This window comes from Gymnoscopelus braueri (assembly GCF_963280865.1).
Source record: "Gymnoscopelus braueri genome assembly, chromosome: 1".
Lineage (NCBI taxonomy): Eukaryota > Metazoa > Chordata > Actinopteri > Myctophiformes > Myctophidae > Gymnoscopelus > Gymnoscopelus braueri.
The window spans coordinates 61885083-61899883 of NC_137603.1; the positions used below are offsets into that span (position 1 = coordinate 61885083).

The 14801-nt window shown below is 41.9% G+C and overlaps 3 protein-coding genes across 7 annotated transcripts in view; all 3 read left to right on the forward strand.

The window, feature by feature from the left end:
- Positions 1–3609, forward strand: part of ano1a (anoctamin 1, calcium activated chloride channel a) — a 107503-nt gene extending 103894 nt beyond the window's left edge. For all 5 annotated transcript variants that reach the window (XM_080435571.1, XM_080435572.1, XM_080435570.1 and 2 more), the window contains one exon: positions 15–3609. In XM_080435571.1, coding sequence (XP_080291697.1) covers positions 15–269 — 255 coding nt within the window. In that variant the 3' untranslated portion in view covers positions 270–3609. The remainder of the gene's footprint in view (positions 1–14) is intronic.
- A 2452-nt stretch (positions 3610–6061) lies between these two features.
- LOC308089432 (kelch domain-containing protein 3-like) lies at positions 6062–7264 on the forward strand (the record flags this gene model as incomplete). Its single annotated transcript, XM_080434145.1, has 1 exon — positions 6062–7264. The coding sequence occupies one exon, from the start codon at positions 6062–6064 to the stop codon at positions 7262–7264; it is 1203 nt and encodes a 400-aa protein (XP_080290271.1).
- A 2921-nt stretch (positions 7265–10185) lies between these two features.
- On the forward strand, positions 10186–14549 carry LOC308092777 (E3 ubiquitin-protein ligase TRIM35-like). The gene is made up of 2 exons (XM_080438878.1): positions 10186–10248; positions 12878–14549. The coding sequence occupies exon 2, from the start codon at positions 13015–13017 to the stop codon at positions 14407–14409; it is 1395 nt and encodes a 464-aa protein (XP_080295004.1). The 5' UTR covers positions 10186–10248; positions 12878–13014; the 3' UTR covers positions 14410–14549.
- Positions 14550–14801: the final 252 nt, after the last annotated feature.

Genomic DNA, 14801 nt, shown 5'->3' on the forward strand with positions numbered 1-14801 from the left:
CGTGTGTCCTGCAGAACGTGGTGATGCTGATGAGTGACTTTGTGGACTGGCTCATCCCAGACATCCCCAAGGACATCAGCCTGCAGATCCACAAGGAGAAGATCATGATGGTGGAGCTCTTCATGAAGGAGGAGCAAGGGAAGAGGCAGCAGGCGGGCCGAGACAACCACAACCAAGACAACTACACCTCCTCTCCATCGACCAACCGGAGCCCTGCGCCGCAACCTCGGTCGCGCCCCGTCTCTCACGTCAACACCGCTAACTGCTAACCACCTGGCACGTTGCAAACAGGAGCTGTTGAACATTTTAGCTAACAGCTCAGGGCCGATGGCTTAGACGGCTAGGTGTTAGCAGTGTTAATTGCTCACATGCTTAGCTGTTGTAGCTGATGGCTCGCCGCCAACCATTCTCAAAATCGAGCGTTGTATCAGAGACAGAGCTCTATCCGTCCATCCAGTTGGGTCCTGCCTTCCAGAACCTCCTCTTTCTGGGGTCAGGGTATGTCTACTAGCGAATCAAAACATGTCCTTCCTAATTTATTCTCCTGTCAGCAAAGAGTCGGAGCAAGTGAGTTACTGAGAGAGTCACTCAGTGAGTCACTCAGTGAGTCACTCAGTGAGTCACTCAGTGAGTCATTCAGAGAGTCATTCAGAGAGTCATTCAGAGAGTCATTCAGAGAGTCACTCAGAGAGTCATTCAGAGAGTCATACAGTGAGTCATTCAAAGTTACTCAGTGAGTTGTTCAGAGAGTCATTACGATAAGTACTCAGTCACTTAGCGAGTCGCTCAGTGAGTCATTCAGAGACTTACTCACAGTTATACAGTATAGAGAGTCATTCAGAGACTTACTCAGTGAGTCACTCCTGGGAGAAATCATCAGTTCTCTGCCACCCACCACCATCTAATTTAGACTCGGATGAAGGAGAATGAATACAATATTTATAGCTGTACATTTTCTCAGTGCTGGCAGACTAATTATACCATGTATCTATCCTTTCATACTGTTGATGTCCGTAGGTGACAAGCCAACTTGGAGAACTGAACGTTGTATAATATTATGTACACACGACTAACCCATGATGGAACAAACACATGTTGAGTTCTCAAGAACCTTTGTACAAACACACACTGACTAACCTTGTCTGACTTATACTAAGTCTTTTCTTTTCTTTTATTAATGGTCCCTGATATGAGAAACGGTTTATGATGGTAGATGATTAGGTGCACCATCTAGGACCAGCTGGGACTCCCTTCACCTCCAGAACCTCCAGAACTTTCTGAGATCTTCAGGGCTTCATGTCACAAACATTCCACAGATAGAAACTCATGCTGACTAATGTCATTGGCCTGGTTGTGTACCATTTGTCCTCGTCGTTTATTGCCCACAGGATGATGGTAAATGGATGGATGTTGTTTTTGTTGCACTCTTAATAAAAAAAATCACTGTTGAATTGAAAAACCCTGAAACGGCAGCTACAACTGGGACACATTTACATACGCCAGGGACTCCCATAAGAGAACATTTAAAAGATTTCAAAATTATTATTATTAGATTTTTCAAAATCTTTGAAAAGAAATAGCCGATCTACAAGCATGTTGTGAGCCTTTAGATTGGCTACTTATTAAAGTTGTTCAACTGATTTAGATGCTATATCAACTCATTTTGGTGGGGACCCCCTGCAACCTCCTCAAGGACCCTGGGGGGTCCCCAGACTCCACTTTGAGAACCACTGCGATATGCAACACAGTCAATTTCCTGTCATCCCAACGATGACCTCGCCATTGATCTCAACAAGAGCCTAATGCTTGATTTGCCCTCCGTCGTACGATGGCTTCACTCGCCGAAAATAGATCTACAAACTCGAGCTTGTGGGCCTGTAGATCTGCTATTTTTGGGGGGCGACACCATGGTACGAGTACAAATCAGTCTCGTGGAGACAGAATGGGATGGTGTACCTAATGGACTGGATGAGTGTCACATTCAGATGGGCCTTTTTCATTTCTTATTTGCACAATTAAATGCAAAGCAGGAGTTTATCTACAGTACGTACAATTGTTTTGAATATGCAATGTTGTCGAGCTAATAATGCTTTTTCATTGTTTATCTTTAATCTACTTTGTTATGAGAGACTGAACAGCGATGGAACAGTGTTGTTCTGTTCGTACCACGTCAAGCTGCCTGTTGCTATATGTCCTGTCATACTGTATGTTCTGTATATAGAAGTATAGACAGATTCCAACTAAACCCACTGTCTTGTTACAAATGACAAATGTCTTTAGATTTGAAGTTAAGAGGGCTTCCGTTCTGTCCAAGCAGCACAAGTCACACTAATGTGACTACTGGTGTCATGAACTGGAATGGTTAACTCTGTGTTTTATAAAAGCATGTCATCATCCATGTGGGATGCAGAGAAGGTCTTGTTTTCAGCACTGCTCTGTGTCACGTCCAGTTCAGGACAAAACCACAGCACTGGACAACAAACCACCACTATTTTAGACCAGTGATTCTCAAAATGTTTCATTTCAAGGTTTAAACCCCCAGTTTGGTATGCATTAGGCCACGGACCCCCATAACACAGAGTTACAGACCTGTAAGGATCCATTGGTTCTAAGTATCAGTCAATTAGCTGGGGGCCCTCCTCAAGGACGCCAGGGGGCGCTCCGGACTGCATTTTTAGAACCACTGCTTTAGCCAACTCCTCCAACCTAACCTGCCTTATTCACTTAACGCTGTAATCCATAAGTTTTATGTCCTACCCGGGTACTGAACCCAGGTGTACCCCGCGCAAAGTGCCAACATTTCTACTTCTGAGCTAATACAGAAACCTATTCATGCAATACCCCTTTCATCCAGTAGGTGTCCTACCTGACCACAGGGTCTAATGAAGAGCTGGTAGACCAACTACCAACTGTTAGTTATATTGTATTAATGTACTCTACCATACAGAATGTTTTATTCACTAAAAACTAAACTTATGGATTGCAGATTTAAGTTTGTTATTGTTACAAAGTTGTGCATTTTAAAATATTCAAGCACCAAGTCTCAGACATATTCCACAGCTCAGTAGCAGTAGCAGTAGATGAGTATGTGATGTAATACTGTAAAGTGCAACAGTTTATTAAACTAATTGATTTAAAGCCAACCTTCAAGCTCACAAAGTTGCAACAAATATAAAAAACTCACTTCTAGATTATTCAATTAATCAAAACGTTTATTGATAGAATAATCCCTAAGAAGATAATAGATAGTTGTAGTCCTAAACTACAGCCATTGTTCAAAGAATGAAAGTTAACATCTTGAGCTACAAAGACTCATCCTAACTGTAAATATGGAATGACATATGAGAGACTTTGAATGTATTATTAAATATGACCACATTGTTTTCAAACCTATGTAAACTATATCTTACTGTTCTGCATTTTAATTCATACATCTATTGGATGGAAACATACCATATGGACCTGAAGCACGTCTGGGAAAAGATCTTATATTTTACTGCCTACCAAGATATTTTGTTATTTAGTCGAGATTCACAGAATATTTTACGTCTTACAGGGATATTATGACTTGCTCTTGTCTTTTAGAATAATAAAAAAAAATGCACATTTTGTTTTAGAGACTTTCTTTTTCAGCCATGATTTCTAACACTGTTAATACTGTAAGTATTTGATGTTAATATGTGATCATATACCACATGTTTTAATGAGGACATTTCTCTTAAAAGGTCAGAATCTGCAGCCATTTCATTTAAGGTGGTGTAAGTGATTTTTATTTGGTCAAACTAAAGGTTTTTGTTAAAAAGACAAAGCTCTATATTCTGATGGTAATCATTGCTATAGAGTGTTTGTTCGGTAACAGTGGTTTCCTCATCTCTTCAGCTCTTTAGGAAACAGAAAATACATTTTCAGGTGGGACACCAATTTAGTTTAGTTTAGTTTATTTCAGTAATCTTTTGTGGTAACATTACGGTGATGGGTAATAAAAATTAAAAATAAACAAGTTTATCAAGAAAAGATAACCACATTTCTGACCAAAAAGGTATAGGCTGAAGCCATTGCTTATTACGCCTAAACTTTTAATTTTAATTTAACATCCAATCTGGAGAGAGAACCCATTTATCAGCTTCAATTTTATAGTATTCTATTTAGAACTAAATGTGTCTACTCATGCTGTTGAAAATGTTTTTGTTTACTAAAGAGCTGAAGAGACCAGGAAAAGACTCTATAGCATTTATAACTATCAGAATATAGAGCTATTTAACACTTATTTTAACAAAAGAATATCACTTGCGCCATAATGACCCTTATGATATGTCGTTATCCATTATTAGGTTATTTTTTTACCACATGAGCCCTTAGCATCCCTGTTCTGGACATGTCATAATAGGACAACTTAGGGTGAAAATAGCTACTCTACAAGCTTGTAGATGCATGGAATATTTAGAGCTAAGAGATTTGGTGTAGAGGGAGGGAAGAAGGAGGAGACTTAGTATAGACCCCTGGGGGACCTCGGTCAACAGGGTTTAAATGGTGAATTACAGTAAAAGAGTCTTTTATCTTCTGCGGTATAAAAATGGTGACATGTAAAAGACCCCACACACATGCACCGCAATGTATTCTTTTCTTATTTTCTCCTCAAAACAATGTTTTTGTTTTTATTTTTATTTTTATGTAATTACAAGTGAATGGATATAGATAAATAAATATAGACCTACATTTGGTGTAGGCACAGATATTGCTTTTAGAGATTCATCTAAATAAAATGAAATACTTCAAGCACCTGGTGAAGATACATGATTTCTGTCATTTCAAAGTACAGTAAGTAGACATTAACCAAATGAACATTTGGCAAAAATAGCAGATCTACAAGCTCACAGCAGGTTGCAACGTGTTGCGAACTTGTAATCACTGTGACGGGCCTCACATCCCTGTCACAGAAGGGCCTGTTACACTGTGTGACAGGGCTGTCAACCCTTTCAAAGACCCCTGGCGGTCCCCACTTTGAGAACCACTAACTTACAGCACATTTAGCCATGTGCTTCATACGCGTCTTTGGTGAACTTTGACCAGGTGTTAACCAATAGGATTTTTCGTCTTATTTCAGGCCTGTATTTATTTATATTTAAAACTGCACTTTGTAACTTTCCTCTTCCAACGTGGATTTGAACCTGGTGTCCTGCGCAAGTGCTGAAATCTTTACCATTGAGCTAATAGAGCCTACCTGCTTGCTCAGGGGATAAATTGAATCTTGACCATCAGGTCAAAATTCATGTCAGATCCTGTCTAGGTGAGACATGACCTTTGACTCGATCTAAATGTCTCAATAGAGGAGCAAGGAGACAAAATACAACCACCCCAATTGTATAAGTTATATTGTAATAACTACTCAACCATACAGATTGGACAAAATAAAAAATTATTCATTAAAAAAGGTTACATAGTGCTGCTTTAAGTATTTTTTTAAAGCAACTCAAGTACAACTTTGCCTGAGCAACTTTCACTTATAGTGGAGTAATATTTGACCAGGACTATCTAAGTTTACTCAAGTCAATAAAACATCTCCTGATCATGAGTGTTGTTTCCTGGAGTTACTGGGTGTTTCGGTTCTTGCAACAGACACCCTCCTCCAGGCGACCCGACCGAGGCTGATCAGACCCCGGCCTGTGTCCAAGTGGCATGCTACTGCCCCCACTGTCTCTTAGAGGGGAAGTTAGAGACAGTGCTAATTGCATGCTACATTTACAACCTGCAACATGCATGGATCCACGCCATCAGTCCGACCAATGCCAGGCCAGGAAAGTAGAGATGTAGCAGCTGTTGGCGGGTATTGAGTACTTTGTCCACCACTGCTCACAGGCTCACTGTCACACGCCTTCAGCCTGTTGTGGATATAATACTAATCAGCATGAATATCAAAGGCGTTCTTACACAGTGACCAACCGGCTTCACGGATTGGCAAAGCTTCATATGAGATTTATGCCGTTGTACCAAAATATATATAGTAGCGCTCACAACAGAGCTCCATATTCTGCTGTTAAGCACAGCGGTGCTACCTGCTGAGATGTTGTGCTGGACGGTGCACCTGGAAGGAGGTCCACAGAGAGACTATTATGCTGCAGTGGCCATCAGCAGCCAGGTGTACTCCTTTGGAGGGTACTGTTACAGGGAGAACTACACGAGCAGCATGGGTCAGGTTGAGGTGCACATCTTCAACACAGTGTCCCTGCGCTGGATGAAGCTGCCACCGGTGACAACTGAAAGGGGAAAACGTCCCCTCGAGGTTCCCTATATGCGCTGGGGCCACACAGCTGTGCTGATTGAAAATGTGATCTACATCTGGGGAGGCTTTAAGTACACCGGAGAGTTATGCAACGTGCTGTATGCATTTGATGTCGACACCCACAGATGGTTCAAGTCCAAGGTTTCTGGAACTGTTCCAGGGGAGAGGTGCGGCCACTCAGCCTGCGCCTTGGGGAAGGTCATGTATGTGTTTGGAGGATTCAGTGTGCTGAGTGGATGCACTAACGACATCTACAAGTTGGACACCACCACAATGGACTGGGCTTTGATTAACACCAGAGGCACCTTGGCACCTGCTTCATCGTGTCACTCCGCCACTATCCTCGGGACAAAGATGTTTGTATTTGGGGGCCATCGGGACCAGAACAACAACGTCAGAGTGTTTGACACAGACACCAACTGCTGGCTGAGCACACCTACACAGTGTCTTCCAGAAGGACGTGAGGGTCATTCAGCCTTTGTCTACAATGAAGAGCTGTTCATATTTGGTGGCCACAGCTTCCGTATGGACCGGACCTTCAATGACATGTGGAAATTTAACCCAAAGACCTTCTCCTGGAGGAGGGTCGAACCCAAGGGAATAGGCCCATGTTCATGGATGTCTAGGATGTGCTGTTGCATGGTGGGAGATCGCGTCATCCTCTTTGGAGGATACAAATACACATCAGTTCCAGGGGATGTTAAAGATCCTGGAAACGGAAATGACACTGAAGTGTCTGAACTGTACATCTTAGACTCAAGTCCTAGTCTGAAGACATTATGCAAGCTAGCGGTTATTCAATACGGTCTGGAGCAGGCAGACCTCCCACACGACATCAGGTGGGAGCTGACAGCCATGAATGCCAACAACAGAAGAAGCAACACGAGTGTTCCCTCTGCGAGACAGCTGTGTCCGAGCAAATGCTCACAATTCACAAGCTCCCGCACTCTGACACCCCGTCCTGTCATCACAGTTTGTACATGACTCAGGAAATAAGTGACTGCTGCCCAAAACAACATGTTTCACATGTTGCTGCCGCTCACCAGACCCCCCTGCAGGAAAGGTCTCCCAATCCAGAAGCATCTTCCTCCAACACACAGCACACAGAGACAGATTGTCGTGACCATGCTTTTACATTCATAAAGCATGAGATCAAGGCCTGTTGAAGCAAGGAACTCTACCATCCCAGTTAAGTAGACAACCGGCGGTTATGAGTGATACCCACCAGAAACAGCATCATACAGGAGAAAAGCAGCATCATACAGGAGAATAGAGCAGTGGTTCTCATACATTTTAATTTCAAGGACCCTCATAACTCAGAGTTACAGACCTGTAAGGGTCCATTTGGAACCTAGGAAAGGGTCTGTCTGTGTGTGTTTGTGTGTCTGTGTGTGCCTGGGCCTAATCTCGCAAACCACTGGACCAATCAATGCCAGATGTTTTGGTGCACGCTGCCAGTAGGTCATAATGTGAATATTATTGTGAATATATTGTGAATATTTAGTCACTACCTTCTCACTGGAAGTCAATGTTTTGACCGTTTTTACTTCTGGACACATTTTATTCCTTTTGCTTTATAAAGTTAGTTCTCTTTCTTTTTTATCTCTTCCTTTTCCCAATGTAAAGAGACCTTGAGTACTTAGAAAATCAGTATGCGCATACATCTGAGGTATTATTATTACTAGTCTTGCTCGGTGAGACCCCCACCAGGACCTAAGCATCATCAAACAGGAGAACAGAGAACTCTACTACCAACTGAACTGCACCACACACATGATGGTGGAACATCTCTAAAAACTGAAACTTCCACCCAGTTGATCTCCATCAGGAAACTTCTCTATGCCCAGTTGATCTCCATCAGGAATGAATGTAGAGATACTTTGTAAAACACAGGAGCACACAAGTTATGGAAGAGGACTTGGATAAACTGATGTTTGTATCTGCTAATCTCACAAACCGATGGAATGATCAGTGCCACATTTCTTGTGCATGCTGCCATAGGCCAACTTTACACCTCCACACATTTTTTGTTTGCCAGACCCAGGGGGTCAGGCCTACATGAGGCTTTGTCGGTCCCCTTTTGCTATCGTTTTCGTCCATATATGGACGAAAACATTTTCTTACATGTCCCTCTTTTTGATTGGCCAAGCTTAGCATGAAGTAGTTTAGAAACCATTCAGATTTCCGGCCATTCAGATTTCAACCACTAGGGGTCTGGCAGTACCAGGTCCCCTGGTTCCCTTGTTTCCCCCATATGTTTTATATTTTTTTATATAATTAACTTTGATCTCATGGGGTTCAGATCGGGCTGAAACCTTGCCCACATTAGGAGTCATATGTCATATGTGTCATAGATGACAGACATCATAGATGACTGATATCACAGGCTGGTCACATGAAGTCCAACATCCACATTGGAGCCACACTGTTCCCATGTAGATCCCTAGATCCACATAGGCTAATCTTTTTTTAACCTTGTTTTTATCATTATAATTATACTTAATAATCTTTCTTTTTTTTTACTCTTGAAGCTTAGCTGTATCTCTCTTACCTGTAGGCCTATCTGTCCCTCTTCCCCCAGTTTAGCTGGGTGGGTAGAGAAGCTGTCTGGGAATCAACGAGTTTGATCCTTGGTTCGCTCAGTGCATGATGTACAGTATCAAAGTCTCCATGAGCAAGACCCCTAAATGCTCCTCGGGCACTGTACAAAGTGGCAGACTGGGTTATTCTAAACATCATTTTGTTGCTGTATCTGTATGAGTAACTAATAAACCTTTTTGATTCTTGACCATTCTGCTGTCTGTCTCTCTGCTCTGTTGTCAACGTGTGGATAAACGGTGTGTGTGTGTGTGTGTGTGTGTGTGTGTGTGTGTGTGTGTGTGTGTGTGTGTGTGTGTGTGTGTGTGTGTGTGTGTGTGTGTGTGTGTGTGTGTGTGTGTGTGTGTGTGTGTGTGTGTGTGTGTGTGTGTGTGAGAGAGAGACTTAATAAAGTCACTAGTGACCAGTATGTAGAACAATCTTTGTCTTATATTGCCATCTCCTGGGCTACTGGTGGTATTGCTACATGAGGTGACTAAAAAACAACAAAAACCTAAACAAATTGTACAATGCAATGTGAGCTAGCTGACTTAGTTTAAGTTACACACCTTAGTCATCTTCACAAGGGATTGTATATGTATTTTATCAGAATTATTTCCAACAAGTCAAGTCAAACTGTTTCAGGAGCATTTTACAGACAAGGAAAAATACTCATGAAAATACAGCAGAAGCTGGTTCAGGCCAGGAGTGTTTGGAGAAATAATGAAAGAAAAAAAACTCACTTTAAACAAGTGCTTTATGAGTTATCCAGTTTAGTAGACCTTGTATTGTGAATTGGTACTTCCATGTATTGTTTCTCATGATGTCTCACTAAATAAAGTACATTAATCAATCATCAAAACACACACACACACACACACACACACACACACACACACACACACACACACACACACACACACACACACACACACACACACACACACACACACACACACACACACACACACACACACACACACACACACACCTCCATGAGAAAATCCCACCAGAAGCACATCCAGCCAGAACACAGCGCTATTGTCATCAGTAAAGAAGCCAAGTTTTATTTAATTCACTTTTATTTGAGTATATGTTTATACGGTCATGTATTATTGATGCCTCAACTGTCCCTATGCAACTGTCTGTCACTTTTACATATTTGTTTTGCATACATTCTATTCTAGTTAGTCGTATTAGTGCTTCTGTTATAGTATTTTATTTTGAAGTGCCAAGAAACAGGAAGGATGATTTTCGCAGTTTTTTCATTCGCGGGTCTTTAGCGCGCGTCTTTATGAACTGTGGTCTATGCACAGCTGTCAGCTGAATGAATGAGAGAGCGCGTCTATTCACGGACCTACATGTTAAATTTCCTGGCTAAGAAACACAAGGTACGTTTTCATTCTACAGTACGTTGTGTTCAATTCATTGCATGTTGTCACCAACTTAATAGGTCTGGCTACTTTGATCGTCTTTCTACCGATCTAGTAGCCCTATTTGGAACCTCTCCCGCTCCGAGATGAGGTTCTACATTACACAAGGTGCCTGTAGGGCGGGAGGCCGGCGAATATTTTCCTCTATGCATGATTCTTACCCTTTCCCCCTCATCGTATCCAAAAAGTAAAGGTCGACCCCCTGCTCTTAGATGTTTTAACTTTTAGCGCTCAAGAAAAACTAACCGACGGGTTGAAACAAGCGTTTAAATCGCTTATTTAGTCAGGCTGTGGCCAGTCAACCCCCGTTCGTATGCGCAGTGCTGCTCTCGTAAGATTGCATTGGGAATAACATGCTACAGGCTGACTAAAAAAGCCATTTAAACGCTTGTTTCAACGCGTCGGTTAGATTTTCTTGAGCGCTAAACGTTAAAACATCTGATAGCAGGAGGGACGACCTTTACTTTTTGGATACGATGTGTGGAAAAGGGTAAGAATATGATTCGCCGGTGCCCCCCCCCCCTACAGGCACCTAGTAATGTGAGACCTCATCTCGGAGCTATACAGCGGAGGGAGAGGTTCCAAATGTGGGTACCGATCAAGGAACCTCGGCAACTTGAGTAGATAACGTGGGACTAGGACTACTACTACTAGCTCTCTGGTCCATAGCGTTAAAAGGACTTCTCCTTAACGCTGTGTTACTTTTCAGCCGTTGCTCGAACACCCCCTCGGTAGAGAACTCCTTCTAGAAGGCTATAGAATAGACCACCAGAGCTACATCGGTAGCACAGGCTGCGCAGCCTCTCAACTGTAGTAAAAAAAAAAATACACTTTTCGCTACTCCCCAAAACAAAGCCTACTTCCTTAATGGAAACACTCTGAACCCACCTCACGTCTAAAATACACTTTTTGACCAAAATGTTAAATAATCCACCGGATGAAAAAAAAATGTTTTGGTTACTCCACTGCGCCCTCTACAGATCCGGTCAATGGAGATTTTCTATTTACAAGATCTGTAGGGGGCGCAGTGGAGTAACTAAAATATTTTTTATTTTACATTTTGGTCAAAAAGTGTATTTTACATGTGAGGTGGGGGGTTTGAGTGTTCCCATTAAAGAAAGTAGGCTTTCAGCATCAAGTGGTACATTATGGTACATTGATTAAAACGTAATCTACATTTCACGTTTATTAATAAGGTACATTTCATTAGTGTTTGTTCTTTGAGAATATTCTTAAAAAAAAAGTAATTGTCATTCACTGTGATTAAGTCTAGCCTTGGATCAAGACTCCAAGGCTAAGTAAACGGTTGATCATTTAACCATTTAACATGAGATTGTCATTTGTTCAAACAATTCATGTTGAGTAATTATTGTACCTCACAGGCCTACTGTATTGATGTATTAGTCATTTTATTTCTTATAGAGCTTTATTATAGTATTGTTTTTGTCAGATAATAACATGTTTAGCCTTTTAAGGTGTGTTTTGGAATACACTTTTCATAACCATCAGTTAAGAGACCATCCTTGATCGGGATGCTTTACAGTTATGGGGATCTTTGTGTGTGTCTTCGGATGCTGTCAATGTACTGAATGGGACATTCACGTTTAATCAGACTATTGATGAGTCTAAGTTAGTGAGATACTGACCTACCGCCGGGCTCAGTAGGTGTTTTGTCGTTATTCTGTGGGTTGATGAAAGTTGGGGCAAATGCTCAACCCAAAACATGATTTACTCAAGCAAATTTCGCACCGTTCGGCACGGCAACTCGCACGCTTCAGCTCGCTCGGTGGTGCCTCTCATGGCTCAAGTTCGCTTGAGACAGCGTGCCTCCGTCGCGGTCCAAAACTATACTTTATACAAAACACCTACTGAGCCCCGTCGATAAGTCAGTATCTCACCTACTTAGACTAGGGCTGTTAACATTCCTCAGAAAGTAAATTTGAATATTGGTCTTAACAATTGGCAGATATTCAAATATTATTATTATACTTTTTTTATGTTTATTTGACAGGGACATTACAATGCAATATATCAATATATCATTCAGGGTCGCCGATATTTATAAGCTCTAGTGGGTGCGCAACCTGGCACACATGCACGCTCGCGCAGCGGGTTTTGGCCGGATAATTTACTTTTTGGGGGGGGGGGGTTTGTAACTTTATTTCGGTTAATTCGGTTTATTCAGTGGCGATCTGAACCAGGCGATCTAATAATAATATATTATTATTATTATTATTATTATTATTTTTATTTTTTTGACCAGCACCCAGTGGGTGCTCCTCATTTCACCATGGGTGCTTTAGCCCCGAGGCACCCACAGTATCGGCGTCATTTTTATATTCGCATATAATGTTTTTCTCCATATTCGAGGAATATCAAATATTAATTTACCAGCCCTAACTTAGACCAATCAATAGTCTGATTAAACGTAATAATGTCCCATTCAGTGCATTGACATCATCCGGAATGGGTGCACAAAGCAGGAGCAAGTGTGATTTTGATGCATGGGATGTAGACAAAATGTTCATGTTTGGTCGTAATTCGCAGTAGACTTAACTCTCTGTTGTACTCTCTGGTCTTTCTACAGCTACAGGAGGGAATACTGACCCAGACTACTTGAATCTGCTGCTGAATGGACTTGAACAAGAACTAGGATTCACAGTGAAAGTAAACTTCAGTGAACATTCTACTAGGAGTGTTCTCAGAGCTTCATTCAGAGACTAAATGGCTTCCACATCGTCTTTTTCAGAAGAAGATTTTTCCTGCGCTGTGTGTCATGACATCTTTAAAGATCCAGTTGTCCTGGCATGTAGCCACAGCTTCTGCAAAGCCTGTCTGCAGGAATGGTGGACACATAAGGGAACAAATGAATGTCCAGTTTGTAAGAAAATAAACAAAAGAAAAGCTCCACCCTGTAACCTGGTTCTGAAGAACTTGTGTGCGACCTTCATACAGGAGAGACATCAGAGACCTTCAAAACGTCAGAGAACTTCATCTGGGCCTGAGGATCTCTGCAGTCTGCACACTGAGAAACACAAGCTCTTCTGTCTGGAATGTCAGCAGCCAGCGTGTGTTGTGTGTCGAGATTCTAAAAAACACACCAACCACAGTTTCAGACCCATCGATGAAGTTGCACTGGACCACAAGGAGGAAGTCCAGAAATCACTGAAGCCTTTACAGGAGAAACTGAAGGTATTTAATAAAGATAAAACTTCATTAGAGCTAAGAGCAAAACACATCAAGGCCCAGCTCCAGTCAACAGAGATTAAGATCAAGGAACAGTTTAAAAGGCTCCATCAGTTTCTACACAAGGAAAAGAAGGCCAGAATCGCGGCACTGAGAGAGGAAGAGCAGCAGAAGAGTCAGCTGATGAATGAGAAGATTGATGCTCTGAACAGAGAGATATCAACCCTTTCACACACAATCAGAGCCATAGAGGAGGATCTGAAAGCTGAAGACGTCTCATTCCTGCAGAACTACAAGACCACAGTGGAAAGAGCCCAGCTCACACTGCAGGACCCACACATCCCACAGTTGGTCTCAGGAACACTGATCGATGTGACCAAACACATGGGAAACCTGACCTTCAGAGTCTGGGACAAAATGAAGGACATTGTCTCTTACACTCCTGTCATTCTCGACCCCAACCATGGCTCCAAATGCATCCTGTCTGATAATCTGACCAGTGTAAGACGTAGAGAAGAACTGCAGCTTACTGACAACCAATTCTCCGTTGCCTTTATCCGGGGTTCTGAGGGCTTTAACTCAGGGACTCACAGCTGGGATGTTGAGGTTGGAGACAATACATACTGGCTCATGGGAGTGATGGAAATATCTGCCCCCAAAACAAATTGGGGTTTAAGTTTACACAAAGGTAAATACAATATAATATACAGAGCACAAAGTCCAGCCACTGAGCTTGTATTGAAGCAGAAACCCCAGAGGATCAGAGTGCAGCTGGACTGGAATAAAGGAAAGGTGTCCTTCTCTGATCCTGATACTAACACACACATACACACCTTCATAGACACTTTCACTGACACACTCGTTCCATTCTTTGCCACTGAAACTCTCCCTCTGAAGATCTTACCAAGGAAGTTCAGTGTAACCTTGGAGTAAGAACATGATTGATGATAATGATGTTGATTGATGATTATGACAATACTGTATTGATTCTGATACTGTATTCATTTTACGTATAGTCTATGTGTGGAGGGCCAGGCAGGTGTTTTCTGTTCTGTAGTAACATGGTTTGCATTTTTATTACCCATAGCTATATCTCCCTTTTCTGTATCAGCCTTGTATCTCTTACTGCTGTACAGCCGCTGGCAAGTGAAATAAATGTCTAAATATCTATTATGTTATTGACATTGAGTTGTTAATATTACTCAGTTTTATAGAATGGAGATGATTTGAGTTGTGGTCTAGGTAGGATAATCAACATTATTAAGTGTCTCCTAAAGCGGCACTCAAAATGAGGAGTGACCCACAGAGTGGCCCACTTAATATGC